The sequence below is a fragment of the Herpailurus yagouaroundi genome, unplaced genomic scaffold (assembly GCF_014898765.1).
Source record: "Herpailurus yagouaroundi ecotype Mexico unplaced genomic scaffold, PumYag 67493, whole genome shotgun sequence".
In the NCBI taxonomy this organism is placed as follows: Eukaryota; Metazoa; Chordata; class Mammalia; order Carnivora; family Felidae; genus Herpailurus; species Herpailurus yagouaroundi.
In genome coordinates this window covers 1,349,307-1,366,362 of record NW_024420301.1, presented here as the reverse complement: position 1 = coordinate 1,366,362, position 17,056 = coordinate 1,349,307, and the positions used below count along the sequence as shown (strand labels likewise).

The window sequence follows — 17,056 nt, the reverse complement described above, 5'->3', positions numbered from 1 at the left end:
ACCTGTGAATGCAAAGTGGCACGAGGGACATTGGCACCCAGCTAACGACCCACTCCCATTTTCCAGGCCCCATTCACAACCATTGAATTTTCTCTCTACTAGCTTCACCCAACCTTACCTTCCCACACCCCTATTAAACCATTTTGTAGCTGGAGGGCCAAAGGGTGTGCCTGTTGCTTCTGGAGGCTCCAAGGCTTGTCACATCAAGCCCTAACCAAGCAGGTCCCGTTGTCACGGCAACACGGATGCCTCTTCTCCTGCTCTCCTGATCCTGGCATTTGCCCTGCACTGAGATACCGAGATCTTGTTCCCTCATCCACCTGGGGATTCTGGGAACACCGGGAAGCCCACGTGGCCTTAGTACCGAGGACTTGGGAGACCTGCTGGACTGTGCAGTCCTGGGCAGTGCAGCTGAGGTGCATTCTTCTGATCCTGTCGCTCCAGGGCTTTGAGGTGGCCTCCAGAGTCGCCCCACAGCTCGCAGGTGGCGTGTCCCTGCCCAGCAGCGCCTGCAGAGTCAGAGAAAGTGAGCCGGAGACCAGGGGCTTTGCTCCAACGGGACCCTGGAAGTACCGAGCGCCTTGGGTAAGGGCTGGATCTCTGCCAAGGCAGGCAGTGGGGGCAGGAGGCGGAACCCAGTCGGCGCTGGAGGGGAGGGGTGGGAAGAGCTCCTGACTGCGGAGGGCGGCTCCAGTTGCAGAGGGGCAGGTGCTGGTGGGAGAGGGCGGGACCCGGTGCCTAGGTCGCCCAGGCAGAGCAGGGGTGCCCTGGGTCCAGCCCTAAGAAAGAGAGGATGGGAAGGCTCCTGGCTGTGGGGATCAGGAAGGGAGGGCTCCCGGCTGCTGCGGGGTTGCAGACGATGGTGGGAGGGGCTCCGGCTGCAGTGGCCCCAGCAGGGGTGTCGGACAAGGCGAAAGGGGACCTTCTCCTTGCAGAGGTGAAGGGCTGCATGGTGGGGGTTCTGAGTCGTGGCCTGGAAGACGTGAACTGGCCAGGGAGGAGTTCCAGGTCGGTGTGGGGGGCGGTGCGGTGGGCTGTCTGGCACCAGTGTCCCTCTCTCCCCTTTGCACCCACAGGCCTCCACTGCAGAGCCTGCGACAGTCTGCGCGCCCCTGTGCGATCGCGCCCCTCCCCGGCAGGTATCCGCGATGGCACTGGCTGTGCTTCGTGGCTGGTGCAGGTGGATGGGCGTGGATGCTCAGCGCTCGCTGCTCATCCTGGGCATTCCCCACGACTGTGAGGACCAGGAATTCCAGGAGGCCGCGCAGGCTGCCCTCCAGCCCCTGGGAAGATACCCAGTGCTGGGCAAGGTGTTCAGAAAGGAGTTCAGATCCAAGGTCGCCTTGGTGGAGATGGCTCAGTATTTAAACCGAAGTGTGATCCCCCGACAAATACCAGGCATGGGAGGACCCTGGACTGTGGTCTTCCTGCCCCAGGCCCCAGAATCAGAGTCACAGGATACACCCAATTTCCTTGCACAGACCCAGAGGCAAGCAGGGGTTGCCTTGGCAGGCGAGGCAGGAACTGGGCATGGGGCAGGAGCTGAAGGCAAGGCAGCTTCTGGAGGCAAGGAAGGGGCTGGAGGCGGGGCAGCAGCTGGAGGCGGGGCAGGAGCTGGAGGCGGGGCAGGAGCTGGAGGCGGGGCAGCGGCTGGAGGCGGGGCAGCGGCTGGAGGCGGGGCAGGAGCTAGAGGCCAGGAGGGAGCTGGAGGAGGGGCAGCGTCTGGAGGCGGGGCAGCAGCTGGAGGCGGGGCAGGAACTAGAGGCGAGGAGGGAGATGGAGGCGGGTCAGCGACTGGAGGCGGGGCAGCAGCTGCAGGCGGGGCAGGAGCTGGAGGTGAGGAAGGAAGCGAGGCAGAAGCTGGAGGCGAGGCAGGAAGTGAGGCAGGAGCTGGAGGTGAGGAAGGAACTGGAGGCGAGGCAGCGGCTGGAGGCGGGGCAGGAGCTAGAGGCGAGGCAGGAGCTGGAGGCGGGGCAGCGGCTGGAGGCAGGGCAGCAGGTGGAGGCGCAGAAGGAGCTGGAGGTGAGGAAGGAACTGGAGGCAAGGCAGGAACTGGAGGCAAGGCAGCGGCTGGAGGCGGGGCAGCGTCTGGAGGCGGGGCATGAGCTGGAGTCGAGGCAGCAGCTGGAGGCGTGGCAGCGGCTGGAGGCGGGTCAGCGGCTGGAGGCCAGGAAGGAGCTGGAGGTGAGGAAGGAACTGGAGGCTAGGCAGCAGCTCTGGAGGCGGGGCAGGAGCTGGAGGCAAGGCAGAAGCTGGAGGCGGGGCAGCAGCTGGAGGCGGGGCAGCGGCTGGAAGCCTGGCAGCGTCTGGAGGCGGGGCAGCAGCTGGAGGTGAGGGAGGAACTGGAGGCGAGGCAGTGGCTGGAGGTGAGGAAGGAACTGGAGGCGAGGCAGTGGCTGGAGGTGAGGAAGGAACTGGAGGCGAGGAAGTGGCTGGAGGCGAGGAAGGAGCTGGAGGCAGGGCAGCCGCTGTGGGCCAGGCAGGGCCTGAAGAGGAAGCAGGAGAGTCAGATGAGGAGGGAGCCGCTGGGGACGCAGGAATTGCAGGTTTGTTAGGATCTGTGAGTGTGGCAGGAGCTGCAGGTGAGGCGGGACCTGCAGGTGAGGAAGGAGCTGTGGGTGTGGCAGGAGCCATAGGTGCGGGAAGATCCTGGACCCAGCCTTGGAGCCCGGCCTGGCAGCCTGTGCTGGAAAACAGGGCCTCTATGAAACTGAGAACCTTTCCTGGAATGGAAGAGCCACACCGAGAAGAAGAGCCCTTTGAGAGCTGGCTGGATCACGCCAGCGACATGCTGTACCTGTGGTGCCACGTCACAGAGAGGGAGAGGAGGAGGAGGCTGGTGGAGAGCTTGGGTGGCCCCGCACTGGATCTCGTGTGCGGCCTCCTGGCAGAAAACCCTGACGTCCCTGCACAGGATTGCCTGGCCGCGCTGGTCCAGGTGTTTGGGAGGAAGGACACCCCCACGACCGCACGGCTGAAGTTCCTGACCTGTGGCCAGCGGCCCCAGGAGACTCTCTTTGTCTATGTGATTCGCCTGGAAGGCCTGCTGCAGTCGGCCGTGGAGAAGGGGGCCATCCATCCCAACCTTGCGGACCAGTTACGCGCCCGGCAGGTGCTGATGCGGGCCCGCCCCAACGAGATGCTCGAGAACAAGCTGAGGAGGATGCGGCTGGACAGGAGACCACCTGGCTTCCTGGGGATGCTGCGGCTCATTCAGGAGACCGAGGCATGGGAGGCCACCGCAGCTAGGAGTGAGCACTTGCAAGTGGAAGAGGGGGCCCGTGTGGGCACCGGAGGCCTGGCCGCTGCCCGGGCCAGTGGAGAGGTTGCGGAAGCCTCCCCAGCCAGGGAAGGTGCTTCCCAGGCTGCCCTGGCCAACCTAGGGGCCAGTGAGGCCGTTCCTGGCAGTGCCGAAGCTGATACGGCTGCTCCTGAAGCCCATGATGCCGCCAGGGCAGCCCTCGTCCCTGAGGAGGCCCCCAAGATCTTCCCTGCCACGCAGGAAGATGAAAATGCTCCCGCCTCTGCGGGCCTAGATCAGGCAAGGCCCTCAGAGGCCCCAGGGGGCCCCACCCCTGCCCAGATGGGCAGCGCTTCCAAGGAGGGCCCAGGAGGTCCTGGCTGTGAGCCGGAGGGCCTCGCCCAGGCAGGAGACCAGGAGGCTGGGGAGCCCCTGGAGGAGGGGCCCAAGCCCATCCCAGAGGAGTCGGGAAACGAGGACGGGGCTGGGGAGGTGAGGCCCCCCAAGTCCTCCTCGGGCAAATAGGCTCAGACGGCCCAGGGGCCCCCTCTCCTCTCAGGCAGCAGCGCTCTGGAGGCAGGGGGAGGCCACGCCGGGGCAGCAGCCTCTCCCCACATGGAGGCAACAACCCACCCAGCCCAAATTCGCAGGACCCCATCTTCCCAAGGCACCCTGGCCACCACCATCAGCCCTTCCAACGGACCAGGATGACCATACTTGATGCAGAGTGGGGCAGGGAGAGGTGCCCCCTCCCATGGCAGCTCCACCCCAGCCCCAGCCCCAGCCCTAGCCCCAGCCCGAAACCCTGCCAGTCCAGGCAGCCAGGCTGGGAAGCACCCCTGAGTGGCTGGCCCTAGCCTAGGTGAGGAGCACCTGAAAATGTGTGCCACCCACACTGGCCTGGGAGATGTTAGGGGCCGTCTCAAGGGTGCCGGCCCCTCGGGCCGCCCAAGAGGGGGACCCTCATTCACTGACCCGTGGAGCACATCACTCCACGCTCTGAGAAGCCCACTTGTGCCTCTGTAGGCCCCTTAGTGACCCCCCGTGTCAAGTGGCACCCCCAGCTCCCCCTACACGCACCCTAGTTACCATTCCCGTGCAGAGCCCTGAGGTGTGCAGGAGCCCGCGGCGGGTGTCCTGGCCTGACGCAGCAGCCACCTCTCAGCCCCGGGTGTGTGGCACGAGCTTCAGTGCGAGCCCAGGCTCTGCTCGCTGTCGTGCGGTGTCGTGAGCTCAGCCCATGCTTCCTCGGTGTAGGTTTAGGCCAACTGCTGCTTGTTCTTGTGGAGATGTGTGTGTGTTCTTATCTGAGCAGCCGCCCCCACCCCGCCCCGGAGACCTGTCGAAGCCCAGTCCCAGGAGATGGCGGGAAGGACAGAAGAGAGCATGGCTGGTGCTGACCCCGCGACCTCAGGAAGGAGGCACTGGACCAAGGACAGAGGTGGCCTGCAGGAGTCTCCGTGGAAACCGTGCTGTGATGTGCCACTCTCTTGTTACTTGTGACTCAGTTTCTTCGGCTTGTCCAAGTGTCCCCTGCTGAGTTTTCCAGTGTCCTGTGACTGTCCTGTGTAGGCCATAGGGCAGGACCAGGCCCCAGCATGTCGGCCAGAGGGGAGAGTGCCCTGGCTAGCATCCATCATCCTGGCCAGAGACTGTGGGGCCCTCAGGAGGGGAGACTATGGGTGGATGCCATCATGTTGGGGCAAGCAGAGGCACCTTGTTTGGGACCTGAAGAGGAGGGGAGCCACGACCTGTGGGCTGTAGTACCTGTTAGACATTCTTCTCTATGTTGTCATTACCTCTCTTCAATGGTTTCAGTAAATGTCTTCAATAAAGTGCATTGAATGTTTCAGCTGAGTCTGGCCTCTGCTGTGGGCAATTGAAGGAAGGGCCTACTGGTATAGGAGTGGGGTCAACAGTGGCCTGGTATCCCGAGTTGGTAGTGAGGTATGGTGGAAGCATGGTCCAAGATAGGGTATGGGTGCCTCATGTGTAAAATTTGTCACCACACAGGGAACAGTGGCTTATGGATCCTGTAAGGGAACTGAGTAAGCTAAGTTTTGTCCATCAATAGGAGTCTGGTGTGTGCCGGCAGCAGCTCATTTAATGTCCTGAGCATACACTGAACGCTATGGAGATATATATATATATATATATATATATATATATATTTCGAAAGAGAGAGAGACAGAGTGTGTGAGTGGGGTAGGGGCAGAGATGGAGGCACAGAATCCAAAGCAGGATCCAAGCTCTGAGCTGTCAGCACAGAGCCCAAGGCAGAGCTCAGCTCAGGAACTTTAGGATCATAACCTGAGCAGATGCTTAACCGACTGAGACATCCAGGAGACCCAACAGAGATATATATTGAATAGCTCCTGGTTTTATTCTCATCAACTCAGTCTCTGCAATTAATGTTCTAGAGCCTTCACGATATGTTTGGAAAACAAGGAGATTCTGGATTGGGAAGAAAAATGGTAGATATTCCAGCACTCCTCCAGGAGTCTGGGCAGCCTGGACACAAGTCTGGCTTCCCGCGTGCGCTCCTGACTGGCGCGCGTCTGTTCACGTGCGCTTATTGGAGCGAGACAGCGTCTTCTGTGCGCCTGCGCGCTGGAGCGAGCGCGGTGAAGCTGGTGTGCGCCTGCGCGCACCGCCATTTCCTGCAACTGGAAGCTTGGGTAACTTTGCCCATCGGAAAATGCGACAGCCCACAGAGCGAAATGGCTGCCCTGGGGGAGAACGGCCTCAGTGTAGCTTTTCTTGCTGCCGTGCTGATTCCGGCCGCTAGATGGTGCGCGAGGATCACAAATGGGCTAGGCCTACCGTCTGGGAGGCTCCCTGGGCTCTCGCTGCCCTTGCCCTGCTGGCCCAGTGGGCTCTGGTGGTGCCACCGACCTTGGGGTTGAAGCAGCCCCTCTGACCACGTGTGGACGGACCATCGCCACAGTCCAGGCGGAGGCGAGAAAGAGGGAGCGAGCTGGGTACCTGTAAGGAGCTGAACGGGGTTCAGCTAGTGTGAACGGGGTTCACACTAAAGCAAGTGTGGTCCCCGCCTGTTTGGCAGGGTGCCCCGGCCTCTCGGTCGTTTCTGGCCACTGGCCACTGATCTTCAGAGCTGCCCAGGGGCAGGGGCTGTGGACATACTGGGAGGGCAGCGGATCCTCCACCCATGAGGGAACCTCCTGGGCAGATCTGCCTGGGCAGGGCTCTGGGGTTCTGTGGAAAGGCAGCTTAATTCCCAAGAGTTGGGCGAGGAAGGGTGATGGGGGTGGGCAAGGTGATCCTGCAGAGCCGTGGAGCCTTACGTTTCCTAGGTCCTGAGATCATGTGGGCCTTTCTTTTTTAATCAGTAGAAACTGAGTTACAAGAAAAATTAAGGGATTGTAGTGGTCATAGAATTACAGAGCTAGGCTTCTTATGTTTGGGATTTGTGCTCCTTTCATTCACTGTACAGTTTCCATTTCATAGATAGTTCTTAACTGCCATGGCCTTGATGAGCCTAGTGGGAGACTTGCTGTGGCAGTCAGACTGGATGTGAGGGAGGGGTCAGCTAAGACTGAATGATTCTCCAAGTGTCTCCTAAACAATCCTATCTTATTTTACTTCCTGCCTCCCTGATATTTGTAATGGTGCTCCAACACTTCTATTCTATTTAGAAATCTACTATTCTTGCTCCAATGGACCGTCTGTATCATGTAATTAAAGCTCAGTTGTTTTACTTGAGGGGACTTCATGAGTGACTCTCCTGTTGTCTTTATTTTCATGGAATCTTCTTGATGCATTCACACTAAAGCAAGTAGTTTCTGTTAACATTGGTACCAAGCAGCTGAGAGGTCTTAATGTCATCTCCATTTCCATAAGTGCTGCCTTTCAGCCTTATTGCATTTTTATGTTTTCTAGAAAAATCTCTCCCTGACTTAAGACAGACACAGTACAGGCCATTTTGAGGCTTATCTTTCAAGTTCTAAGAGCCTCCATTTCCCAAAGCAGAAGCAGTGCAGGAAGGGGCACTGCTCCCAGCCTTTATTCCCCCTAGAAACTAGCCTTTCCTTTTCAGATGTTTCCCTCTTCACCCTGTGCTTCATATCTGGGCAACCTTGTAAGAAAGCCTGGGTTCTCCCTCCTTTGGCACCAGAGAGAGATTGGAAACAATCATGCCTCTGGCTACATATGGGAATGCTCACCCTGGCCCCAGTCACTTCCTTGCTTTCACAAGCCATTTTGCAACTGCTTGAGAGATCTTTCCCTCTTCAGAATCCTCAATTATGTAAGTAATGAACCTTTTTTTTTTTTTTGGCCTCTTGGTATGTGTGTTTTGTCATTAGTCTCAACATCCAAAGGAAATTTTAGGTGGGGGTCTATCTGTCTCTTGGAAACCATAACATTGTTAAAATCCATGTCAAAGTCTAGGCAACTGCACCCCCCCCACACACACACAGCCAAGAAAGTGAATTACAAACAATGTTACAGGAGGCATGGTGGAGATTAGACCCTTCATATCTTAAAGATCTGAAGGATACTGAGGTGGTTGTACCCATCGTATCTCCATTTGCTTTGCCAGTCTGAATACTCTATACTTACTGCCCGAAACTTCACCAAGTAGTAGTCCCAGTTATAGATGCTGTGTGCTGGATGTGGTAACATTGCCCAAGCAGTACCTAAGGCCTTAGGTACTAAAACAATGAAGTATAGAAGCAGATATTGAGGCCACTCTTGCTCTCATTAAAGTAGGGTGTGTCTCCACCTCTGGTAGGAATATGTTAGTGGGTCTTGTGGTGGCGGTGATAGTGGTTGAGATTTTTGTTCTTGTTGTTTGTCTTAATGTTACAGCTGTTTCTACAAAATAGTGGTGGAGTAGTAGCTTTATTTTAATTCTGGAAAGCAAAAGGACATAACTAAAACCTTTTACCAATGAATATTTTAAGACCCATATGTCAACATTTATGGAGTGACTTATACACTTTAAATTAAAAGTTTTTAATTTAAATAAAATAAATTTATTTACACTTTTGTTAAAAAAAATAAGGCCATAAGGTATATGGCCATTGACCTAACAAATGCATTCCTTTCTATCCCAAGCAATCAAGCAAAGAGGATAAGAAGCAGTTCTTAATTATGTGTACATGCAAAGATCTTTAATTTATAATTTGTTCTATGACTATGTTACCTCTACTACCCTATGTCATACCTATCCTCTCATAATATAGTCAGAGATGTGGATCAACTGAACAGCCTATAGAACATCACTACATCACCCATATCCATTACACTGACACCATTATACTGATTGGAGAGGATGAATAAAAGACTTCTGTAAGATATAATGTGTTCCAGAGGGTGGGAGATAAACCCTGCAAAGATTCTGAAAGTCACCAATTCAATGAAGTTTTTAGGAGTCCAGTAGTCAGGGGCATGCCAGGATGCCTCCTCCAAAGTAAAAGACAAATCATGTCTTGAATCCTCCACCAAAAAGAAAGAAGTAATGTACCTGGTAGGCCTCTTTGGGTTCTAGGGACAAAACATTCCACCTCCAGGGGCATCTGGGTGGCTCATTCAGTAAAGCATCTGACTTCGGCTCAGGTTATGAGCTCACAGTTCATGAGTTCCAGCCCTGTGTTAGACTCTGTGCTGACAGCACGGAGCCAGGAGCCTGCTTTGAGTTCTGTGTTTCCCTCTCTCTTCTCTCTGCCCTACCCCACTCATTCTCTCTCTCTCTCTCTCTCTCTCTCTCTCTCTCTCTCTCTCTCAAAAATAAATAAACATTAAAAATTAAAAAAAAACACTCCACCCCAGGATTATTGTTCTTGTCCATATATCAGGTGACACAGAAGTCTGAGATCTTTGAGAAAGGCAGGGTGCAGATTAATCTACAGCAGGTCCTGGCTGCAGTGCAAGCAGTCACTTGAACCATCTCATTTGGCCGACCCCATGGTGTCAGAGGTATCAGCAGGGGACAAGGATGCAGTATAGAGTTCAAGGCCTGCCTGTGTAGGAGAATCACCACCCCGACACCTGGGGTTCTAGAACAGGGTTATGCCATACACCTTTCTAGAAATAGCATCTGATGTGTTTCTGGGCCTTGGTAGAGACTGAATGCTTGACTATGGGGCTCCAAATGACTGTGCATCTGGAATTTCCTATTATGAACTGGGACCTATCAGACTCATAAAGTCAAGATCAGATGGCCCATCAGCAATTAACTGTACGATTAAATGGTATGTCTGGAATACAACCTGGGCAGGAAAAGAGGTGTAGTAAGTTCTGTGAGCAGTAGCTCAGATACTCATATTATCCATCACAGTTACAAGATAGCCTTTATCTCAGCTCACACCTATGGCCATATGATCCCGTATTGGCTTGGTATTTGGGTACCAGTTGAAAGCAAATGGTTTCTGCATTCTAGATATAGCCAGGGATGCCCCTGAAAGAAAATGGAGAAGGAAGATCTTCCCAATGAGTGGAGGTAAAACAGAAGTACATCATCCTTTTTGTAGAAATAGCCCAGGATGAGACTATATACAGGCTCCTGAGCAGTGGCCAATGGCCTAGCTCAGGTCCTGGAAGTAAAAGAATTGGACGATTGGAGACAGGAGGTCTGGCATAGAGGCCTATGGCTATATATATGTGAGTGGGCATGGAGAGAGAAGAATTTTATATTACATACTAATGCTCACCAGAAGACAACACTTAAAGAGGAACTTAGCAGCCAGTTGGAAAAAAAAAAGACTTTTCAAGTTGATGTTAGCCACCCTTCATCATCATCCAGCCTGGAATGGACACAATGGACACATAAATGGAGTGGCTGCAGTAGGACAGATGGAGACTGCTCATGAGTCCAACATCATGTAATCCTACTTATCAAGGCCTATATTGCCACTGCTGGCTATGAATGTCCAATCTTCCAGCAACAGAGACCAATGTTGAGACCCCAATATGGCACCATTCCTCCATGTTTACTACATGTTTGTCCCTTATATCTTGGAAGGAACATTGGTTCTTTCTTACAAGAATTTTAACCTATTCTGATAATGGGTTTGCCTTTCCTGCTGGCAGAACTTCAGCCAGCATCACTATCCAGGTGCTTTCAGAGTGCATGATCTTCAGGCCCATAATACCACACAAGATAGTATACTACCAAGGGATATACTTCAGAAAGAAAAATGTGTGTGAGTGGGCCCACGGGCATGGGATCCTCTGGTATCACCCACTACATCACCCGGAAGCTGCTAGCTTGGTAGAATATCAGAATGTCCTGCTGAATGTGCAGCTGAAGCACAAGCTTAGAGGTAATACTCTCTAAGGATAGACTACCATCCTCCAAGATGCAGTATATGCACTGAATCTAAGACTTCCATGTACTACTGTGTTCCCAGTGGGAAGAATACATGGGCCTGGAAACCAAGGGATGGAAACTATAGTGGCCTCACTTTCCATCTTTCCCAGTGACCTACTCAGGGGTGGACCTTCACATATTCCAAGCTCTGGACTGTGCAGAGGTAGAGGTTATGGCCCCTAAAGAAAGTGCACTCATACTAGGTGACACAACCAGAGTCCTGTTGTGTTTATAGATATGGCTGCTGCCTGGGTATTTTTTTATTTTAGAGACCAGTAAACAGGAAAAGTCACTATTTTTGGCAGTGGTAATTGACACCTATCAAGGAAGGGGTAGAACTGCTGTTACAATGGGGGCATAGCGGAATATGTGGGGAACCCAGGTGATCTCCTTGGTTGACTCTTTGTATTCCCTTGCCCAATTATGACCATGAATGGCCAAGTGTAGCAATTCTTGTGTGAGAAGAGTATGGATACCAGGTACTCAAACCCCTCAGAGATGAAGGAACATCACCAAGACTGAAGATAGGTGAGAGTGAGAAAAACCTAGAACGAATAGTGGAGGAGGGAAATAATGAGTACCTATTGCAGCTACAAGACCAAATGTATCAATGGGGTTGTACTTTGTCCCACCAACTTCTGTCTTCTAGGTTTACCTTCAGGAAGAGAGGCCCATGGGAATAATGTAGAAACTTCTCCCTAAACAAATGGAGTAGTGGGTCTGTGTGGCACAAGGGGTGGACTGTGATAGCTGTGGAAGTTCACTACTTAGATGTCACTTTAAGAGAGGAGTACATTAAGATGACTGCATCAAGGTGCAACATTTTCAAGATTCACTGCAGCATTTGAGCACAGGCCATGCTATTCCCAGGCAGCTCCCAGTCAATGACTTACCACAGCAGAACTACTGGAGTAATTTCTGCTCAATGTGGAACTCTCTATGGGCCAACTTTGTACCAGATTGCCCAGTTGGGCTGGCCAAGGATTTTTCAAAGTAGCACCACAGTATGAGGCTCTTTATTCCAATCCTTTTTCCATCTCCCTTTTCTTCCACACGTGAGACCTTCACTGTAATCTGAAGGTCTTCCTGACCTCTCCTGTGCCCTCTCCCCTTTATCTTTATCAATAAATCTTTTGCACTTATAATTCCATCTTGGCTTTCTGGAGGGTCAAAACTGACACATATGATTGGGAAGGGGTAGAGAGAACCCTCCCTCTCCTTCATGGAGGAAGTAGGGGGAAAAAACAACACACACTTTCCTCCTACAAATTACATTTAAAATAACTTGGAAATATCTGATCTTTTCTTAATTAGCCTTGATATGATGGTGCTTACTGAAGTGGTTTTGCCATCTTTTAGTAAATTCAACACTGTAGGGTGTTTGAGGGATTTGGGGGCTGATCAGGAAAAATATATGACCAAGAAAGGCAGTCACACAACAAACTTTACTGGGCTGCACTTGGACAAGGTTGCACACCCTTCATAGCATGAGACCATCCAGAGGCTTATGGGTAGACTAGGGGGCCACCATCCAGAAAAGGAGGAGAACAAGGTAACTTCCAAGAGATAGAGGATCAGGCAGGGTGCATAAGTGTCTTGGTGATGGGGAAACATCTTTGGAATCAGACAATTCTGAAGAACAGCAGTAGTTTGGGGTCTTTATAACCACCAGCCTTCATTTTATCAATGGATAGCAGATGTAGGGTAAGGTGTCCTGGAATATACAAAGAAGACAGACCCTAACTGGCAAAAATCTGCTTGTTTGGACCATTTTTAAAACAATTAATTGTGTAAAAATTAGACTTTTGCACCAATGGGCTTTTGAACTGACAGGTCTCAGCCTGCAGTGAAGAAATAAAAAAACCTATAAGCCAATGCACATAGGCCATGTTAGGCTAATTTACATAACAAGCATTGTGTTATGTTTCCACTGAGACTAGAGACTGTGCAGGGATTTAGCACCTCGTATCCTCAGATTTGGGTGAAACTCCTGTGGAAATAGGCAACAGTTCCTCTAACATTCTGTTACATATTCAATAAATACTGAATAGCTATGGTCTGCCCTACCTTGCTCCTGGTGCTAGGGATACAATGGTTAACAAAACCACTCATGGTCCCTGATGTCACAGAACATTTAATTGCTGAAGGAATTGCACAAATACATATATAATTATTGTGTTAAGTGCTTAGGAAGGGGAAGTACTACAAAATTGTGTTAGAGAGGGACCTAAGTTAGATGGGGGCAGGGTGTCAGGTGAGGTGCCCTTGGTGAAAGGACATAAATGGAGAAATCTGAAGAAAGAGTAGGAGTTGGCCAGACAAAAGGTGAGGGAGGTCATGCTCTGGAAAAAAGAACACAACATGCAATGGGCACAAAAGTGACCTTGATCTCAGCCACTGTCTCCCACTGACACATCCCAGGCTTTGTCATCTCCTGTAAGTATCTCCTTGAGAATCAATGATTCAAGCATCCCACTCTCTGAGCACAGATCTCCTACTGTGATCATTTTCTAACCTCTTCAGGGCCTTCAGACTTTGAATCCTCTGATTTTTCAATGTGTCAAACTAATCTTTTTTTCACCTAATCTTTTAATTTAAATTGCTTTATTCAGGTGTTTTTGACATGCACATATTTAAAGTGCACAATTTGATTAATGTTGACATATGTATACACCAATGAAGCCATCATCACAATCAAGATAATAAACATTTCTATCCCCACAAAGCTTCCTCATTCCCCTTTGCAGTCCCTCCCTTCTTGTGATTAAACTCACTTATTACTTCTAAGAGCTTTCTTGGTAAATTCTGAGATTTTGTACATAGAAATATCTGTAGATAAAGACAGTTTTACTTCTGTTCCAATAATGAATGCCTTCTTTTTTGTACCATGAGACACAGTAAAGAAAAGTACTGTCTTAGAATGGCTTTCTGCTTAGCTACTTAGCTTATTACTGCACATAACTTGAAAATTCAGCATAGGTCTTGAGGGGAAATCCGGCGGTGTGACATACTCAGTCACCTGCCTCTACCTTCTCTTTGCAATCTTGGCTTTTTTTTCCTTAACCCTATGATGCAGCAATTGCACTACTAGGTATTAAACAAAGAATACAAAAATACTAATTTGAAGGGACACATGCACCCTAATGTTTATAGCAACATTATCTGCAATAACCAAATTATGGAAAGAGCCCAAATGCCCATCAACTGATGAATGGATAAAGAAGATGTGGTATATATACACAATGGAATACTACTCAGCCATCAAAAAAGAATGAAATCTTGCCATTTCCAATGACATGGATGGAGCTAGAGTGTATTACGCTAAGTGAAATAAGTCAGTCTGATGAAGACAAATACCATATAATTTCATTCATATGTAAAACTTAAGAAACAAAACAAAAAAGCAAAGGGAAAAAAAGAGAGAGGGAGGCAAACCAAGAAACAGACTCTTTCTTTAAAAAAGTTTTTTAATGTTTATTTATTTTTGAGAGAAAAAACATGAGCAGGGGAAGAGCAGAAAGTGAGGGAGATGCAGAATCTGAAGAAGGCTCCAGGCTCCAGGTTCTCAGCATTCAGCACAGAGCCTGGCACGGGGCTTGAATTCACAAACCATGAGATCATGACCTGAGTCGAAGTCGGACACTCAACTGAATGAGCCACCCAGACGCCCCAGAAAAAGACTCCACCAGAGAGGAAGTGGGTGAGGGATGGGTGAAGTAAGTGATAAGGATAAAAGAGTGCACTTGTGATATCACTGGGTGACGTATGAAAGTGTTGAATCACTATATTCTACACCTGAAACTAATATCACACCGTATATTAACTGGAATTTATTTTATTTTATTTATTTTATTTTTTTTCAACGTTTATTTATTTTTGGGACAGAGAGAGACAGAGCATGAACGGGGGAGGGGCAGAGAGAGAGGGAGACACAGAATCGGAAACAGGCTCCAGGCTCTGAGCCATCAGCCCAGAGCCCGACGCGGGGCTCGAACTCACGGACCGCGAGATCGTGACCTGGCTGAAGTCGGATGCTTAACCGACTGCGCCACCCAGGCGCCCCTGGAATTTAAATAAAAACTTAAAAAAAATCTTGGCATTTTAAGTCTCCAATTTTGTCTCTCTAGCCATGTGAGACTGCTGAAATGTCTCTTGGTTGTATGGTTCTCTACTGTTGTCATCTACCTGGGTGACACCTGTATTCTCAGCCTCTTGCACTGTACACAGAATTGGCAAATGCCCCCAGTGGGAAGAAAAGCAGCAAAATGTCAGTTCACCTTTCCATGGTTCTCCTCTCCTACATTTTGGCCCTTTGAATCTCGATCAGTTCAATAGTGCTCCAATGGCTTTAAACTTAACTTTTTTTTCATGTGTTTTTGTTTTTACTATTTAAAAAAAAAGTTTTGGGGCACCTTGGTGGCTCAGTCAGTTAAGTGTCCAGCTCTTGATCTAGGCTCAGGTCATGATCTCACAGTTCATGGGTTCAAGCCCCACATTGGACTCCACACTGACAGCACAGAGCCTGTTTGTGATCCTTTCTCTCCTCCGTGCCCCTTCCCCACTCATGCACACACTTTCTCCCTCAAAATAAACATTTAAAAATAATTAAATATATATATGTGTATATATATATATATATATATATATATAATGTTTTGATTTGCATTTCCCTGATGATTGGTAATGTTGAGCATCTTTTCCTTTGTCTTTTGGCAACTTGTATGTCTTCTTTGGAGAAAATGTTTGTTCAGGTCCCCTGATCATTTTGAAATCAGATTTTTTGTTTTGCTCTTGAGTGGTATGAGTTCTTTACATATTTTTAGATGTTAACCCCTTATTGTATCTATGATTTGCAAGTATCTTCTATTCAGTAGGTTGTTTTTTTTGTTTTGTTGGTGGTTTCCTTCACTGTGCAAAAACATATTATTTGGTGTAGTCCCAATTGTTTATTTTTGCTTTTGATTCCCTCGCCTGAAGAGGCAGATCCAGAAAAATATTGCTGATGCCAATGTCCAAGAGTTTATTGCTTCCATTTTCTTTTAGAGTTTTATAGTTTCAGGTTTTACATTTAGGCCTTTAATCTATTTTTTAACTTTTTAAAAAATGTTTATTTATTTTTGAGAGAGAGAGAGAGCACAAGTGGGGAAGGGGCAGAGAGAGAGGGAGACGCAAAATCCGAAGCAGGCCCCAGGGTCTGAGCTATCAGCACAAAGCCCGATGCAGGGCTCGAACTCACCATGAGATCATCACCTGAGATGAAGCCGGAAGCTTAACGGACTGAGCCACCCAGGTGCCCCATGCCCTTAATCCATTTTGAGTTTATTTTTGTGTATGGTGTAAAAAAGTGGTCCAGTTTCATTCTACTGCATGTAGCTGTCCAGTTTTTCCAGCACCATTTGCTGAAGAGACTGTCTTTTCCTCATTGTATATTCTTGCCTCCTTTGTCATAAATTAATTTATAATATAAGCATGGTTTTATTTCTAGACTCTCTATTCTGTTCCATTGATCTATGTGTCTAATTTTGTGTCAGTACCATGCTGTTATGATTACTATAGCTTTATAGTATAGTTTGAAATTTGGAATGATGAGACCTCCAGCTTTGTTCTTCTTTCTCAAGATTGCTTCGAAAGGGACTAAAAGGTACAAACTTCTACTTATAAAATGAATAAATCACAGCGATGAAAGGTACAGCATAGGAAATATTGTGAATAATATTGTAATAACCTCGTATGGTGGCAGATGGTAACTACCCTCATCATGGTAAGCATCGTGTAATGCATAAAATTGTTGAATCAAATGTTGTATATCTAAAACTAATATAATATTGTATGACAATTATAATTCAATTAAAAATAAACTATTTTTATTAAATATAACACATATGCATAAAAATATCATGTATGATGTATATCAACACTTTAAAGACCAATAGAAAACTGAACAACCCATGAATCCACCATGCATGTAAGCTTCAGGTACAGACCCCTCCTTGACCCTCTTCATTTATATTCAGTTCTAGTCCACCCTCATGCCACTACCCTACATTACTGTAAATTTTAAAGTTTCATTTTAATTGAGATATAACTGGCATATAACATTCTGTAAGTTTAAGATATAAAGTGTTGATTTGATATACTTATATATTACAATATGTTACCGCCTTAACCTTAGCTAACACCTCTATCATGTCACATAATTATAATTTCTTTTTTGTGGTGGAAACATGTGTCACGTTTTAATGGGATTTTCTTGTTCTCTATAGGAGCATTTGCTGGCCAAATGCTACCTTACCATTTATCCTCATTTCCTCTACCACCATCCTCATCCAAATTATGACCATAACTCCCATGTTAGTGCAGTAGCCTCCTAAATTGATGTTGCATCCACTTTGCCCCCTTCTTATGCATTCCTCATATAGCAGCCAGATTGTTTTTTCTTAAAATTTATTTTGAGAGAGAGTGAGGGCACAAGCAGGGAAGGG

The 17,056-nt window shown here is 48.9% G+C and overlaps 2 protein-coding genes across 2 annotated transcripts; both read left to right on the top strand.

The window, feature by feature from the left end:
• Positions 1-988: 988 nt before the first annotated feature.
• LOC121025075 (paraneoplastic antigen Ma6E-like) lies at positions 989-1,772 on the top strand (the record flags this gene model as incomplete). Its single annotated transcript, XM_040467470.1, has 1 exon — positions 989-1,772. A coding segment is annotated over exon 1 (624 nt), but the record flags the coding sequence as incomplete, so codon positions are not given.
• Positions 1,773-1,776: 4 nt separating this feature from the next.
• Positions 1,777-5,093, top strand: LOC121025074 (paraneoplastic antigen Ma6E-like). Its single transcript, XM_040467469.1, has 3 exons — positions 1,777-2,022; positions 2,118-2,184; positions 2,313-5,093. Exons 1-3 carry the CDS (start codon positions 1,777-1,779, stop codon positions 3,764-3,766), a joined length of 1,767 nt encoding a protein of 588 aa, XP_040323403.1. The 3' UTR covers positions 3,767-5,093.
• The last annotated feature ends 11,963 nt before the right edge of the window (positions 5,094-17,056 follow it).

Coding starts and splice junctions, on each gene's coding strand:
- LOC121025074 (XM_040467469.1), top strand. CDS start 1,777: ATGGAGGCGGGTCAGCGACTGGAGGCGGGGCAGCAGCTGCAGGCGGGG. Junction 2,023..2,117: donor AGGCGCAGAAGGAGCTGGAG/GTGAGGAAGGAA, acceptor GCTGGAGTCGAG/GCAGCAGCTGGAGGCGTGGC. Junction 2,185..2,312: donor AGGCCAGGAAGGAGCTGGAG/GTGAGGAAGGAA, acceptor CAGCGTCTGGAG/GCGGGGCAGCAGCTGGAGGT.